The sequence below is a fragment of the Eumetopias jubatus genome, unplaced genomic scaffold, assembly GCF_037043125.1.
Source record: "Eumetopias jubatus isolate StellerSeaLion01/CBP00866 unplaced genomic scaffold, mEumJub1_p1.0 scaffold_15, whole genome shotgun sequence".
NCBI classification, from domain to species: Eukaryota; Metazoa; Chordata; class Mammalia; order Carnivora; family Otariidae; genus Eumetopias; species Eumetopias jubatus.
The window spans coordinates 8,180,381-8,197,139 of NW_028274821.1; the positions used below are offsets into that span (position 1 = coordinate 8,180,381).

General features: G+C 45.2%; 1 protein-coding gene across 1 annotated transcript in view; it reads left to right on the forward strand.

The window, feature by feature from the left end:
- Positions 1 to 5,373: 5,373 nt before the first annotated feature.
- Positions 5,374 to 16,759, forward strand: part of LOC114219771 (histone-arginine methyltransferase CARM1-like) — a 294,102-nt gene continuing 282,716 nt past the window's right edge. Inside the window, exon 1 of the mRNA XM_088018780.1 lies at positions 5,374 to 5,533. Coding sequence (XP_087874906.1) covers positions 5,374 to 5,533 — 160 coding nt within the window. The remainder of the gene's footprint in view (positions 5,534 to 16,759) is intronic.

Below are 16,759 nucleotides of genomic sequence, written 5' to 3' on the forward strand. Positions count from 1 at the left end.
TAGGGTAAGGGAGAGATGCCTTTCCTTAATAAAGTGAGCATCTCCATTATGTATATTTCTCAGGAAGATCAATTTTTAAAAAAGTACTTGTGGAAATAGATCTGGAAATTCATTCCCTTAAAATCCTCCATGCTGGGTCTTCACATACTGTGGCTTGAAGCCCGTTGGTGTAGAGAGGAATTGTCGGATCATTCTCTCTCACTCTTTTCCTCCTTTTTCTCTCTCAATATAGTTTGTTTTCCAAGGAAGAAGATTAACATTCTTCTTGTTTTCCTCCATAATGTTCACCATCTTTCATAATGAAGTTAGTCTTTCCTGTATTATACAGGATATTTAGTTCCTCCAGTAACTTAAGGCTAGTAACTACCAGTAACTTGAGGCTAGTAACTTGCCTAGTGTGCCTAGTCCCCTGTCTTAGACTACCTCATTCTGCACCTTCAGGGATAGGAAGTGTGCCCTTCACCAAGTCATATACACAAAGGCTGGGCATAAGCTTTGAAGTGGTATCTTGCATTGTCTGGTGGTTACAGAGGTCTCTTTGCCAAACACTATCAAAAATGAATTATTGTTGTAAAATACAGTCAATTCCTGTCATTCGTGGTAGTTACGTTCTGTAAAGCTGCTGCTAACACTGAATTAGCAAATACTGAGCCATTGCTCCTAGGGGAAATACGGTGTTATGTTCCTACAAGCCCCTGCTTACACTTTTGTCAGTCAGTATATAACCTTGTGTCAGGTGTTTATCTGTTTCAAGACACATTATTTAATATATATTATTTACTCATTAACATTGAGTTCACAGCCAACAGCACCATAACTCATGCCTAAACAAAGATGATCTAAATCATGTATTTTCTCTGTAAGATACATCACAGCCATCTTGTGCTTAGGAGCAGTAGACAACACTGTGCTTGGGGACTTTTTTAAACAGCACAATCACCAACAAATTGCACGTGAAATGCGAAAAATAGCAGACTAATAGACTGTAGTTTAAGAGCTGAAACAAGACGACAGAACATCACTTTGTTCACTCTTAGCTGGGAACGTGCTCATCAGGTGACTCAAACTTTTCACCACCCAGCACATGTCTGCAAATAATCATGAAGGCATTGCTAATACTGATTTGAGGGTTACAAGTAAATTTCGGTGACTAGGTGAAATCACAAATATGGGAAACTCAAATAAGAGTTTTATTTTTTAAAGACTTTATTTATTCGACAGAGAGAGACAGAGCGAGAGAGGGAACACAAGCAGGGGGAGTGGGAGAGGGAGAAGCAGGCTTCTCCCCAAGCAGGGAGCCCGATGTGGGGCTCGATCCCAGGACCCCAGGATCACGACCTGAGCTAAAGGCAGACGCTTAATGGACTGAGCAACCCAGGCGCCCTCAAATAAGAGTTTTGACTCCAACTGTTTAATAGGCTAGATCACGTGCAGAGTATTATTTTCTGTTTTAATTACTTATGAGTGACATCAGAAGCTTTGTGATGTGTAGAAATTTATTTCTAAAATATTTGGCCGAGGCACAGGTTGTTTTTTTTTTTTTTTTTTTGTGGAACATCATAATAAGTAGTCTGGCTGCCATTTTGCTGAGGATAATGTATTATGAGATCATAGGACGGGGGTGGGAGGCACTCTGGTCTGAGTTTCTTTGAAGTAATGTCTGGACCATGAGGTGGGATCTGCTAATAGGTATAAGGAAGAGCTCATCAGGGGTTGAAGAACCTAGTCTAGGCTTTAAGCTGTTGAATTCCAGCCCATGAACAGATTGGGCTGCTCCCTGTGGAAGGCGGGAGATAGACAAAAGGGCATACGCTCATCCAGAGATCCTCTGATCTCCAGGTGTGCACCCAGTTGTGGACTTCTGTCCTCTCTCTGAACGCAGCATGTGTCCGTTGATGACCCTTTGGATGCTGAGCTTGCATCCAGGCCCCTGCAGATGAGGTTGGCGAGAGGTCCTTTTCCAAGCGTTATTTAGGGAATGAAAGCTTTGGACAGATTATACTCATGAGAAACACCAGTGCTTTTGATGCTGTACTGAGGACAGAGTCAGTCAGGAGCTGGAAATGGGCGGGAGGTTCCTCAGGGAAATCGTGTACCGGGGGTCTTCCTCTTACTTCTGAGGGGACTTATTCCTTCTAGTGGATACACAAGAGGAAGAATCTCTGGATTACGGCTTTGGCTTTCCCAGTTTGATCCTCTGACCTCCCTTCGATCTCTGCAAGTAGCTGGCAAAGCACAGCCTCCTCCAGCACATGTGGAGCCTGCGGACCAGAGATGGGCACTCCACAGATAAGTCTGCCCAGTTCATCTCAATTAATGCTCCATTGCAGGCTGGAGCTCCTCTGTCTCCGCAGTAACTCTCCTGAATTGGTTTAAAAAAAAAAAAAAAGTTTGGTGGCCCTGAAAAGAAATTTGGGATAAACTAAAGCTAGAAAGTGGAATGCAGTGGTGGTTCAAATAGATGGTATGAGTGAATCCACCTTATATTCAAAACAGATGTCAGAATAACTGATTCATGGAACTTTCTGCCAATGCTTGGCCCAGGGTGAATACTGCTCAGGTGTACATACGACTACTTGACGGCAAAACATCGAGGGAGGGGAAGCCTACGGAATTCTTGCCCACCTTCGAGGGGGTGGGAGGAGTAGAGGGAAGAAAGTAGGAACGTGTTACGTATCTCTTTGCTTACAATTCTGGGGTCTTGAGCTGTATCCATTTGGAATACTAAGAAATTAGTCTAGTAGCTTCTAACTTTGGAAAGTGGTAGTAAGGGCTATTCGAGACTTTTGTGTCTGAACCATTGCAGAGGACTTCTGCTACTGCTCAGCTATGACTCTGGGCGAGTTAGTGACTCTTTATGCCTATTTCCTGATCAGTAAAAATGAGGGTAATGACAGTATCTGTTTCCCAGGATGGTGGGAAGGAGTAAGTGAATTAGTGCGCCCGATATGCTTAGGACAGGGCTAGGCATGTGGTAAGCACTGTGAGGCACCGTGGTTAATACCTGCTTTGTCCTCCCAGCTGCCTCCTTCCTTTGGGTGTCTGCTCATCCCTCATTCAGATGATGCAAATTTGGTAAGGCTACTAGTCTCCCTGGTCCAAGTCACAGTTGGGTAGACCCATCACAGTGCACTAGTCCTCTTCCAATGACCCAAGCTGATTTGGAGAGGAGAAGGCGCCTTGCCTTTGCTGAAACGATGTAAATTGGTGGCAGCTTCCAGTGTTTGACTAAGACCTTTCTGTAAAATGGAGGCGAGACCATATGGTAAACTTAACTGAGTCCCTAAATCTAGTCAGGGCCAACGCTTAGACCTCCCAGCTTCTTCGTGAATCACAATATTTTGATTTTTTGCTCAAGTTAGCTGAAGTTGAGTTTCTTCCCCCTGCATTAATGTGGAGAAAAGACTACTGTTATGTTTTTTTGTTTGCTTGTTTTATGTAACAGAACTCCAGGTTTCTTGAGGGTATGGTGGGAATTCTACTAAAGTCAAGATACTGTCCTTTTAGAGGTGCCTTTCTTTTTATTTTTTAAAGCAATCTTTACACCCAGTATGGGGCTCAAACTCACAACCTGGCGATCAGAGTCACATGCTCCACCAACTAAGGCAGCCAGGTGCCCCTAGAGATGCTTTATGAGTCATTTTCATCCACCATTCACTTTTAGTGTAAATCAGACATCCTGCCCTCCCAGATTTACTTCCCAGTTACCAGCTGACAACATACGAAGGCCGAACAAACTTTTTTGACAGAAGGATAAAGAGGTCCAAGAGCTACTTTGGAGGGTCTTTAGTAGCACGGAAGTACTTAGTGCCACCAAGGCAGCGACTGACAAGAGGAAAGGACTAGGGAAGGCAGGAGAGCGCTTTGAGAAGGCTGGACGCAGGACAGGCAGAAGCATATAGTGGGGGCTGGGGCGGGGCAGAATGCAGGTGTTCTTCGGTCCTTACACTAGAAACCCTTTCCGCAGCTCCTGCTTACTAAAGGACATCTGATTCCTGGAGGCTTCCAGGACACAAATTAAAACCATGAGGCAGTTGGAAGTGAGAACGAGATAAGAAAGAGGAGCATGGTACTTAGTTGTTAGAGATAAGAGAGAAGGAAGGAGGAAAAGTCCTCGGGAGGGAGGAAGGTGAGGAGCCAGAGAGGCCACATCAGGAAGAGAACAGCAGTGGGAGGTGGAGTAGGGGCGGGGGCCAGGGAGACCCATGAGACCAGTGCTTTCATAAAGCCTGGCTGGGTTTGCCAGTCCCAGGGAGGGAAACTCTGAAGTTACAGACCCCGGGGCCTCTAGGGAAGCCCATTCTTATAAAGTCAGCCTGCTTCCTTAAGGACATTATCTTCATGGAATCCCAGTGGATTTACCATCCTTGCTTCCTTCCTGAAATCCATTCTGCCTGGGGGTCACAGACCAAGGACACACAGAAATTGGTTCAGAAAGTGAAAAGAAGTTCCCTTTATGGCACTTGAGTCTATGACTCTGGGGGACCCTGGTCAAAAGAAAGACTGCTTCCCTTTCTTAATCCCCTACATCAGGAGACCAACTTCGCTTGGCACAAGACTAACATGTGATGTGGCTCCCCAGGGTTTGGAGCCCCTATCCTTTGACGCTAGAGCCAACTGGCTAAGTTGGGTAGCTGCTGGAGTCAGGCGTCCACTTGGGCACAAGAGTCCCTGGCCCTCCTGACCCACAGCTTGGAAAATGGTTCACCATCCAGCAACGAGCATGTTTGCGGTTCCAAGTGATGGGAGACGAACGTGGTCATTTGAGCCCAGGCAGTTGCACGAGGGTCTCAGGGCTCCCCCACCGCCCCGCTGCCGCTGCTGTCAGAACCCTGTCAGTGAAGCAGCGCTCAGCACTTGGGACGGTCGCTCCCACGTGGCCCTGAGCACCTTAGAACTACCTGGACGGGGCGAGGGCCCACCCAGCAGAGAGCCTGGGCCAAGGCCGGTTCCAAACCAACGCCCACGCCCGCAGAGAGGTCCCGGTGAACAGCAGGTGTCACCCTTCTGCTTCCAAACCCCCGGTGCCTCCAGGTGCCTCGCGCGCTCCCCAAACTTGAGCGCACTGGGGCTGCGGCTGGGCGGGGTGGCCGCACGCACCTGCGTGGCGCCTGCGAGGCGGGGTGGGGGGGGGGGTTGTCGCCGCGTTCCCGCGCGCTCCCGGCGGGGGGTGGGGGTGCGGGTGCGGCGACGCGGGGCAGAAGGTGCCCGCGGGAGCCAGCCGGCTGGCAGAGGTCGACTCTCGGACTTGCGCGGAGGTGAGGGAGGTGGTTCACGCTGCCAAGTCCCTCCCCTTCCCCCGGCACTTTCTCGGGGCGCCGAGAGCAGCGCGGAGGAGGCGCCGCCAGGGCTCGGGGCAGAGGCGCTCGCACCATGGCCCGGGTCCCGGCGCGCCTGCAGTTCCGCGTGCAACTGCGCTTCGTGACCGAGGAGCAGCTTTTCGGGGCCGGACCGCTCTCGCCCCCGACCCCGAAGTCTCTGCGGCTGGAGGTGCACCCGGCGGGGGAGGAGGCGGACGCGACGGTGACTGACGGTGAAGTACCGAGTCCCGCTCGAAAGTTGGGGCGGGGGGCGCGCGAGCGCGGTGTGAGCGCCCGGCGCGCGTGTGCGGGGGCGCGGCTGCGTGTGCGGGCTGTGTGCGGGCTGTGTGCGGAGTGCGCGGGTGCTTTCGGGCGCGTGGACGTGTGGGTTGCGCCGTCTCCGTCGCCCCCAGCAGGTGTGCAGCCCGCGGCTCGCCAAGGGGAAATGCAGGGCTACTTCCCCTGACTCCCAGCTGGCCCAAATTGCATCTTTATTGCGCTCAGAGAACTTGGGAGCCGCGGGCAGCCGGACCCTGAGAACTTGGCTTGGCCAGAACTTAGAGGTGTCAAAAGCGAGGTCCAGAGAAGACAGGCGCGCAATGCCCTCGCCGGCCACCTACTCAGGAGCAGAACAGAACAGGGAACCCCGTCTCCTTACTTCCAGGCCTGCTCCGCTCTCGTTCCCTCCCCCGGCCACCCGCCACCCTCCGGCCACACCTGCCGCTTTCTGCGGACCGAGTTCTGACGCGCGTGTTCGCCGGTCTGAGTGGCGGTTGCGGCCAGTCTAGGCGTTACTTTTGGGTTCAGAAAGGGACCTTTACAACGACGTGCGACCCCTGTCTTTCTGGAGCTGTGGGTATGTTGAGGGAGTGCCGCTAACCCTTATAGTATCCTGGACTTTTTTGAGAATCCAAAGAAACTATAGAACCTGGCCCCAGAAAATACGCATTCCGGAGCACCAAACTTTGCATATAAATAAGAGGGGGTAACTGCTCCTCCCCGCAGCTCATATTAAATACTGCATTCTAGTAAGTGGAGGGAACAGAGCCCCAGACAGCTGTAAGCCTCCAAAGACTCCTGGAGTTTCTTTCTTCTGACCCTAACTTCTAAGATTCTGAGTATTGTTTAAAGTGCTCTGCGTTGGCTCCAGTGGCAATTTCAAATAACTCAAGTACTGACCTGCTTCTCTGTGATAAGGAGAATACACGTTCACTGCTCCATCTCCAAGGCCTTAGAACAGACTCAGGCACACAGTCGACAATACATGCTTGCTGTGGAATGAAAGAAAACCTTTGGATGTGTCTTCTCCCTTCGCTCTGGGCTGAGATGAGAAAGTCTGGGTCTTTAAAAAATACTATTTGACTAGTGTCTTAGCTGGAGTCTTGGCAAGGGATCAAAGGCCTTACTCAGCAACTCTTAGATTTCTCTTTTGGTTGCAAGAGGGAAAAAGAAGTAGCTTTCAGTATTTTCTCCTGGGAATTTTAAAACTCAGGGTGCCAGAAAAGAGTTCAGTTTGTCCATGATGGTCATTTGATTTAATCTGTAGCCATGCACATGGAGAAACAAAGGCACAGATTTGAGATTGACATGTTATTTGGTGTCCTATGAATTTCTTTCCCACAAATATGTGTTAAGAGAAGAAATACCTGAGGTTCAAGGTGATTGAAGCTGCAGACTCTCCAGCAAGTTACCAAATGCCTGGCCTATGGGGACTTAATTCTCTTACAGAGAGCAATATGCTTTCCCTTAATGCAGTAAATAGAGTCTAGAGGTGACCTCCATGGTATGGATTAGACCAGACTAATGGAAATGGAAGGAATAATTAAAGCTGAGGCAGGCAGGCATTGTCACCTGATGTTGACAGTTCCTTGGTAAAGAATCACAAGAAAGTGGAGAATTCACTCTCTTATTAGCTTAAATCCTAAAATGCAATTGTTGAAGCATGCTATGGAGAGTTTTGGGAGAGAAGCTATTCTGGAGTTGTTTTTTTAGAAGCTCATTTTACTGTATGACCAACTAGACCACTGTGGATGATGAGCAGGCAGAGCAAGTTTAAGAACAGATTCTCATGAACTCTTAGAAGAAAGATTTTGGTGTATTCAAATATAGCAGCAGAATTTCGAATGGCTAGGATTTCTCCTGGGATAAAGTCTTTTGGATGTGTCCAGAGTCTTTAAGAATGGTTCTAAGCAATGTACCTTTAGAAAATCATACAGTTTCTTAGCTCCCATATGGAATCATTTATTAAACAAGTATGCTCTGGAGTAACTGGGCCTGGATTCAAATCCTGGTGCTACCTTTTATAAGCTATGCTGCATTTAACAAATGATTCACCCTGAGTAAGCTTCAGTTTCTTCATCTGTAAAATAAGGATGGTAACACACATGTTACACCATTAAATAAAATAATACATACACCATACTTGGTGTAATGCCTGGCATATATTAAGAGCTCAGTAACTGTTCACTATTGTTATCAGTGTTATATTTATATTCTGTCCCCAAAACAACAGTTTTCTCATTCTGTTCTGAGGGATAGCTGGGCTGTATTTCTGTGAAGATGTTCCAGAGGAAACTTAATTAAGTCTGATAGATAATAACTGGGAGAAACAGAACAATCTTTTAGATTCCCAATGTCAATAGCTTGTCAGGTAAAAAAAGGGCATAGAACAAGAGAAACCAGTTTGTTCTTATTTCAATTCCTCCAAAACGGACAATGATTTTTATGAAGGGAACGCACCAGGAGATCCAGCGCTCCGGCTTACGAACTCTGAGAAGACAGCCAGTCATTCCTTCCTTTTTTTTCTTACTTTTTTTTGAGTCCCTGTCCTACCACAAGCCGGTCTGAGAGCATGCCTGATTCATCCTTTATCCCCAGAGCCTTCCACAATACCCGCTACACACAAGGCATCAATAAAAGTTTCTTGAGGGCATCAGTGATTTAAATCAAGAATTTTTTAAATGTTGCAAAAATAAAACTTGAAATACTGAGCACCGAGTGCAGAATCTGAGTTGCCCCCAAATGATTAAGACATTGATTTGATGTAGAGTCTAGAGGGATGTTTTAAAGTATAGTATATTTATAGAAAATTTGAGGTGTACTAAGGTCAACAAACCAGGCGATGAGTGCCACTGGAAGGTTAGCTACTCATAGTTCCTAAGAGAGGGGGGCACACCACACCATGGTGGTGGGCACATGGAGAAGCAATAGGTGGACTGGGGGGGCCGATGGAGTAAGGGGAATTGTGGGTAAGAGCCTTCACTGTGGTTTCTGTGGGAAGGAATGGGGGAGGAAGGATCAGCAGGCTTAGGTTGGCAGGTTTGAATAATTTCAGTGGGCTCTTGGGGGACTGTGGCTGTCCCAAGTTGTCCGGCACCTGGTCCCGGGTTGATTATGGCAGGTGGATAGTGGCCTAGAGTGTGAGAGCCCAATCCAGGGGATTGGGGTTAGGGATGTGGGCTCTGGATTGGTTGGCTTGTATTTGAAAAGTGTGCTTGCAGGTGAGTTGTTTACTATCTCTAGGAATTGATTAACCTAGGAGGGGCAGTCTCCCTAGGGTCAACAAGACTCCAAATGTCAAAGCATCAGAATACAAAAATAAAAGACATGGTTAATATAAGGGAGAATCAGAACATAAGGGAATTGGTAAATATAGTATATAGGGTGGGGGTGTCTGTCTGCTGGGTCTGGAGGGGTGGCTGCAAGTAGGAAGGGCCTGTGGGTAAGGTCTTGAGTTGAGGTGATGGGGGGAAAATGTTATCTTCATACATCAGATATGTGAAAGAACTGGAAGATGGAGAGAAGGCAGACAGCAGGTGGGAGATGGGTCTGCTTCTTCTCCAGCCCTTCCTCCAAGGTCAGTGCCATGATGGGGGGCTGGAGGAGAAAGGAATTTAAGAACCGAGACTGTATCGCACAAAGGTTAATGGTAGACTGGATCTCTAGGGGAGAGGAGAGAACGTTTCTTCCCTTGCTCAGTTAAAAGCTGTCTTTTAATTAATCAGGAAGAGTTAGGGAAATATATAAATAAGCCACATATAGATAATCAAGTATAAAAATGCAGTGATTTTGTCTCTGAGGTATTTTAAAAGGATGCTAGGTTTTTTGTTCCCTCGCGGTTGCTCATCTCATTAGAGGGGGAAAAAGAGCAGAAGAAAAGTCAGAGAAAGACATCCTGTGTATCACATGGGACTATTAATCCCTCTTCATTAAATTCTGTGATAACAGACTCAGTAAGTGGAAGCCTATGATCAGAATCCTGAAGTCAGTCACCTACAAATGATATAGGCCTTCATTTACTTTTCATCCAACAAATATTTATTGAACGCATGTTCTGCGCTCATCACCGGGTGAGCAGTACGTGAGCTGGATAAAAGCCCATCTGTACAGAGCTAATATTTTAATTGGGGGAAGATAATAGCCAATGCCATAGCAAGACAATTTCAGAGTGAGATAAATGTTTTGAAGAAAATGAACCCAATGGAAGAAAAAAAAAAAGAGAGACAAAGAAAGGGAGGGAAGGCAATTTAGAGAGTGATCAGGGAAGGTCTCTCTGAGGAAGTAATATTTGATCTGAGGCAGGAAGGATGGAAAGAGGCAGCCAAGCAGAGAACTAGAGGAAGAAGAAGACAGGCAGAAGGGATGGTGGGTTGAAAGGCTCTGAGGCTGGAAGGAGTTGGTGGGTTTGGGATGGCCAGTGGAGCCGGTGCTCATTAAGAGAGATGGGGAGTACTGTGAATTCAAGTTACTGTTCCAGTTATTCTTAGAGTAGAACAAGCTATCTTTAAACTCAGTGACTTACAAATAACTATTTTATAATGCTTCCAGATTTTGTGGGTTAGGAACCAGGCAGGGCTTGGCTGGGTGATTCTTTTGCTCCTTGTGGCATTGACTGAGGCTACTTATTGGGACTCAGCTGGTGGCCAGCCTGGTCTGGGAGATGCAAGAAGGCTTCATTTACCTGGGCTGGTGTGATGGTTAATTTTTTGTGTCAATTTGGGTGGGCCATGTACCCAGATATTTATTCATACGTTATCTGGATGGTTCTGTGAGGGTGTTTTTGGATGAGACTAACATTTAAATTGGTGACTTTGGGTAAAGCAGATTGCTCCCCTGAATGTGGGTGGGCCTCATCCAATCAGCTGAAAGCCTTAACAGAACAAAGACTGATCTTCCCCAAGCAAGAAAGAATTCTGTCAGCAGATGGCCTTTGGACTTGAACAGCAACACTGGCTCTTCCCTGGGTACTCACTCTGCTAGTCTACTCTGCAGATTTTAGATTTGCCAGACATATGCACACACACACACACACACACACACACACACACACACCCTATGGATACTGTTTCTCTGGAGAACCCTGACTAATAAAATGGAGATGACTCAAAGATTAGAACCATCAATGGGGAGGGGTGCCTGGGTGGCTCAGTTGGTTAAGCAACTGCCTTTGGCTCAGGTCATGATCCCAGAGTCCTGGGATCGAGCCCTGCATTGGGATCCCTGCTTGACGGGAAGCCTGTTTCTCCCTTTCCCACACTCCCTGTTTGTGTTCCCTCTCTCACTGTCTCTGTCAAATAAATAAATAAAATTAAAAAAAAAAGAAAAAGAACCATCAATGGGGAGCCTACCTGTGGCCTCTCCACATGGTTTCCTCACACCATGGGCTTCTTTCCCGGAGACTCATGGTTCCAAGAGAGTTTCCCTGCAGACAAAACAGTGCATCACTTTTTGTGAAGCACACCGTAGAAGTCAGTCGACCTCACCTATGTCATACTCTATTGATCAAAACAGTTGTAAGGCTACCCAGGTTCAAGGAGAGAGTGTGTAGACTCCACTTCTTTATGGGAGGAGTGTCAGAGAATTTGAAGACAAATTTTTTAAAACTGCCGTTATACCAACCAGGACACATGGAATGTAATATATGCACACAGAGGCTCACTCACTCACTAATGTTTTTTATTTTCTTGTTCTTTTTTTAAATTTTATTTTATTATGTTATGTTAATCACCATACATCATTAGCTTTTGATGTGGTGATCCATGATTCATTGTTTTCGTATAACACCCACTACTCCATGCAGTACGTGCCCTCCTTAATACCCATCACCAGGCTCACCCATCCCCCCACCCCCCTCCCCTCTAGAACCTTCAGTTTGTTTCTCAGAGTCCATCGTCTCTCATGGTTCGTCTCTCCCTCCGACTCCCCCCCTTCATGTTTCCCTTCCTTCTCCTAATGTCCTCCCTGCTGTTCCCTGTGTTCCACGAATAAGTGAAACCATATGATAACTGACTCTCTCTGCTTGACTTATTTCACTTAGCATCATCTCCTCCAGTCCCAGCCATGTGGATGTAGAAGTTGGGTATTCATCCTTTCTGATGGCTGAGTCATATTCCATTGTATATATGGACCACCTCTTCTTTATCCATTCATCTGCTGAAGGGCATCTCGGCTCTTTCCACAGTTTGGCTATTGCAGACATTGCCGCTATGAACATTGAGGTGCATATGGCCCTTCTTTTGACTAAATCTGTGTCTTTGGGGTAAATACCCAGGAGTGCAATTGCTGGGTCATAGGGTGGCTCTATTTTTAATTTTCTGAGGCACCTCCACACTGTTTTCCAAAGTGGCTGTACCAACCTGCATTCCCACCAACAGTGTGTAAGAGGGTTGCCCTTTCTCCACAACATCTCCAACATTTGTTGTTTCTTGCCCTGTCTAATTTTGCCATTCTAACTGGTGTAAGGTGGTATCTCAATGTGGTTTTGATTTGAATTTCCCTGATGGCTCATGACGATGAACATTTTTTCATGTGCCTGTTGGCCATTTGTATGTCTTCTTTGGAGAAGTGTCTGTTCATGTCTTCTGCCCATTTTTTGACTTGATTTTTGTTTTTTGGGTGTTGAGTTTGACAAGTTCTTTATAGATCTTGGATACCAGCCCTTTATCTGTAGTGTCATTTTCAAATATCTTCCCCCATTCTGTGGGTTGCCTCTTTGTTTTGTTGACTGTTTCCTTTGCTGGGCAGAAGCTTTATATCTTGATGAAGTCCCAAAAGTTCATTTTTCCTTTTGTTTCACTGGCTTTTGGAGATGTATCTTGAAAGAAGTTGCTGTGGCCGATATCAGAGACGTTACTGCTTATGTTCTCCTCTAGGATTTTGATGGATTCCTGTCTCACGTTGAGGTCTTTCATCCATTTTGAGTTTATCTTTGTGCATGGTGTTAGAGAATGGTCGAGTTTCATTCTTCTGCATGTGGCTGTCCAATTTTCCCAGCACCATTTATTGAAGAGACTGTCTTTTTACCATTGTTTATATTTTCCTGCTTTGTCGAAGATTATTTGACCATAGAGTTGAGGGTCCATATCTGGGCTCTCTAGTGTGTTCCATGGGTCTGTATGTCTGTTTTTGTGCCAGTACCACGCTGTCTTGCTGATCACTGCTTTGTAATAGAGCTTGAAATCGGGCAACATGATGCCCCCAACTTTGTTTTTCTTTTTCAACATTTCCTTGGCGATTCGGGGTCTTTTCTGATTCCATACAAATTTTAGGATTGTTTGTTCCAGCACTTTGAAAAATGTCATTGGAATTTTGATCAGGATGGCATTGAAGGTATAGATTGCACTGGTTAGCATAGATATTTTAACAATATTTATTCTTCCGATCCATGAGCATGGAATGTTTTTCCATCTTTTTGTGTCTTCTTCAATTTCTTTCATGAGTGTTCTGTAGTGCCTAGAGTATACATCTTTTACCTCTTTGGTTAGGTTTATTCCGAGGTATCTTATGGTTTTTGGTGCTATCGTAAATGGAATCGTTTCCCTAATTTCTCTTTCTACAGTTGCGTTGTTAGTGTATAAGAAAGCAACTGATTCCTGTGCATTGATTTTGTATCCTGCCACATTACTGAATTGCTGTATGAATTCTAGTAATTTGGGGGTGGAGTCTTTTGGGTTTTCCACATAAAGTATCATGTCATCTGTGAAAAGAGAGAGTTTGACTTCTTCTTTGCCAATTTGAATACAACTTTATTCCTTTTTGTGGCCGATTGCTGTTGCTAGGACTTCTAGTACTATGTTGAACAATAGTGGCGAGAGTGGGCATGCTTGACGTGTTCCTGATCTTAAGGGAGAGGCTCTAATCTTTTCCCCATTGAGGATGATATTTGCTGTGGGTTTTTCATAGATGGATTTTATGAACTTGAGAAATGTTCCCTCTATCCCTATACTTTGAAGAGTTTTAATCAGGAAAGGATACTGTATTTTGTCAAATGCTTTTTCTGCATCAATTGAGAGGACCATATGGTTCTTCTCCCTCCTCTTATTAATGTGTTCTATCACATTGATTGATTTGCGAATGTTGAACCACCCTTGCATCCCGGGGATAAATCCCACTTGGTCATGGTGGATGATCCTTTTAATGTACTGTTGGATCCTATTAGCTACGATTTTGTTGAGGATTTGGGAATCCATATTCATCAGGGATATCAGTCTGAAATTCTCCTTTTTGATGGGGTCTTTTCCTGGTTTGGAGATTAAGGTAATGCTGGCCTCATAGAATGAGTTTGGAAGCTTTCCTCTGTTTCTGTTTTTTGAAACAGCTTCAGGGGAATAAGTATTATTTCTTCTTTGAATGTTTGGTAGAATTCCCCAGAGAATCCATCAGGTCCTGGACTCTTGTTTTTTGGGAGGTTTTTGATGACTGCTTCAATCTCGTTACTGGTTATTGGCCTATTCGGGTTGTCAGTTTCTTCCTGGTTCAGTCTTGGCAGCTTATAGGTTTCCAGGAAGGCATCCATTTTATCCAGATTGCTCAGTTTATTGGCGTATAGTTGTTGATAATAATTTCTAATTGTTGTTTCTATTTCCTTGGTGTTCGTCGTGATCTCTCCCCTTTCATTCATAATTTTATTAATTTGGGTCCTTTCTCTTTTCTTTTGGATAAGTCTGGCCAGTGGCTTATCAGTCTTTTTAGTTCTTTCAAAGAACCAGCTTTCTAGTTTTGTTGATCTGATCTACTGTGTTTCTGGTTTCTAATTCATTGATCTCGGCTCTCATCTTAATTATTTCTCTTCTAATGCATGGCTTAGGCATCGTTTGTTGCTTTTTTTCTAGTTCTTTAAGGTGTAGAGTTAGTTGGTGAGTTTGGGTTTTTTCTGTTTTTTTTGAGTGAGGCTTGGATGGCTATGTATTTCCCCCTTAGGACCGCCTTTGTAGTATCCCGTAGGTTTTGGACCGATGTGTTTTCGTTCTCAATGGTTTCCATGAATTCTTTAAGTTCTTCTTTGATTTCCTGGTTGACCCAAACATTCTTGAGCAGAGTAGTCTTTAGCTTTCAAGTGTTTGAATTTCTGCCAAATTTTTCTTGTGATTGAGTTCCAGTTTTAAAGCATTATGGTTTGAGAATATGCAGGGAATAATCTCAGTCTTTTGGTATCAGCTGAGACCTGATTTAAATGTGACCCAGTATGTGGTCTATTCTGGAGAAAGTTCCATGTGTGCTCGAGAAGAATGAGTATTCTGTTGTTTTAGGGTGGAATGTTCTGTATATATCTATGAGGTCCATCTGGTGCACTGTGTCATTCAAAACTCTTGTTTCTTTGTTGATTTTCTGCTTAGATGATCTGCCCGTTGCTGAGAGTGGAGCATTGAGGTCTCCTACAATTAATGTATTGTTATCAATATGACTATTTTGGTTAACAGTTGGCTTATGTAGATGGCTGCTCCCATGTTGGGGGCATAGATATTTAGAACTGTTAGATCTTCTTGTTGGATAGACCCTTTAAGAATGATATAGTGTCCTTCTGTATCTCTAATTACAGACTTTAGTTTAAAATCTTATTTGTCTGATATAAGAATTGCTACCCCAGCTTTCTTTTGAGGTCCGCTGGCATGGAAGATGGATCTCCATCCCTTCACTTTCAGTCTGGATGTATCTTTAGGTTCAAAATGAGTCTCTCGTAGATGGCGTATGGATGGGTCCTGCCTTTTTATCCAATCTGCAACCCTGTGCTGTTTTATGGGAGCATTTAGACCATTCACATTGAGAGTGATTATTGAAAGATATGAATTAATTGTCATCAGATTGCCTGTGAAGACCTTGTTTTTATAGATTGTCCCTGTAAATTTCTGTTGTATATCACTCTTGGGGTCTTTCTCCCTTTATAGAACCCCCCTTACTATTTCTTGCAGGGCCAGCTTAGTGGTCACAAATTCTTTCAGCTTCTTCCGGTCTTGGAAGCTCTGCATCTCTCCATCCATTCTAAATGACAGCCTTGCCGGATAAAGTATTCTTGGCTGCATGTTCTTCTCGTTTAGTGCCCTGAATATGTCTTGCCAGGCCTTTCTGGCTTGCCAGGTCTCTATGGATAGGTCTGACGTTTTTCTGATGTTCCTCCCTCTGTACGTAAGGAATCTCTTCCCACTAACTGCCCTTAAGATGGTTTCCTTGGTTCTAGGATTTGTGAGTTTTACTATTACATGCCGGGGTGTTGGCCTGTTTTCCTTGATCTTGGGAGGGGTCCTCTCTGCCTCTAGGACATGAATGTTTGTTTCATTCCCCAGATTAGGGAAGTTCTCAGCTATGATCTGCTCAAATATATCTTCTAGTCCTCTCCCTCTCTCTCCACCCCCTCAGGGATTCCAATAATTCTGACATTGGAACGTTTCATGGTGTCACTTATTTCTCTGATTCTGTTTTCATGGATTCTGAGTCGTTTTTCCCTGGCCTCCTCATTTCCCTTTTTCTCTATTAAATTGTCTTCCAGGTCACTAATTCGTTCTTCTGCCTCATTTACCCTAGCTGTTAGATTATCTAGATTAGATTGGCTCTCACTGATAGCATTTTTAAGTTCTGCCAATTCAGCTTTCATTTCTGCCCTTAAGAGACTCTATGTTGCCATTACTTGATTTCTCCATTCTAGCTATTGTCTTCACAACTGCTAGCCTGAATTCCATCTCCAACATCTTGATTATATCTGAATCCATTTGTAAATCTGTGGCATAAATCTTAATCTCTGAGTCTTTCCTATTTTGGGGGTTCCTCCTCCTAGTCATTCTGTTAAGGGGTGGTTGAGGGAATGTGTAGAGTTCAAATTATTGACCACAACCCAAGCAAGATGCACCTGTTTTCTAGGGACCTTAGGGTTGTTGGCCTCTTGTTCTCCCATCCTGTCTTCCAGGCGAGGGGCCTGCTGCACTGGTACTCAGGCAACCCTGTTTGGGCAGAGTTGTCCTGCCCCCTGTGGCGGTTGATGGGCTCAGTGGGAACCAGTTTTGGGGGGCTTTGGTTCTCTGGTGGCTTTTGTTCTCTGGTGGCTTTCCCTGGCATCTTTCCATGTCTCTTCCGAGAGTCAGAGCAGAAGAGACCGTTTCCAACACTCTGCCTCAGAGCAGAGAGATCGCAGTCTGTTCTTCAGTGAGCTCTCCAGGCCGCACTATCTCTGTTTCTGTCTGTGCTGCTAT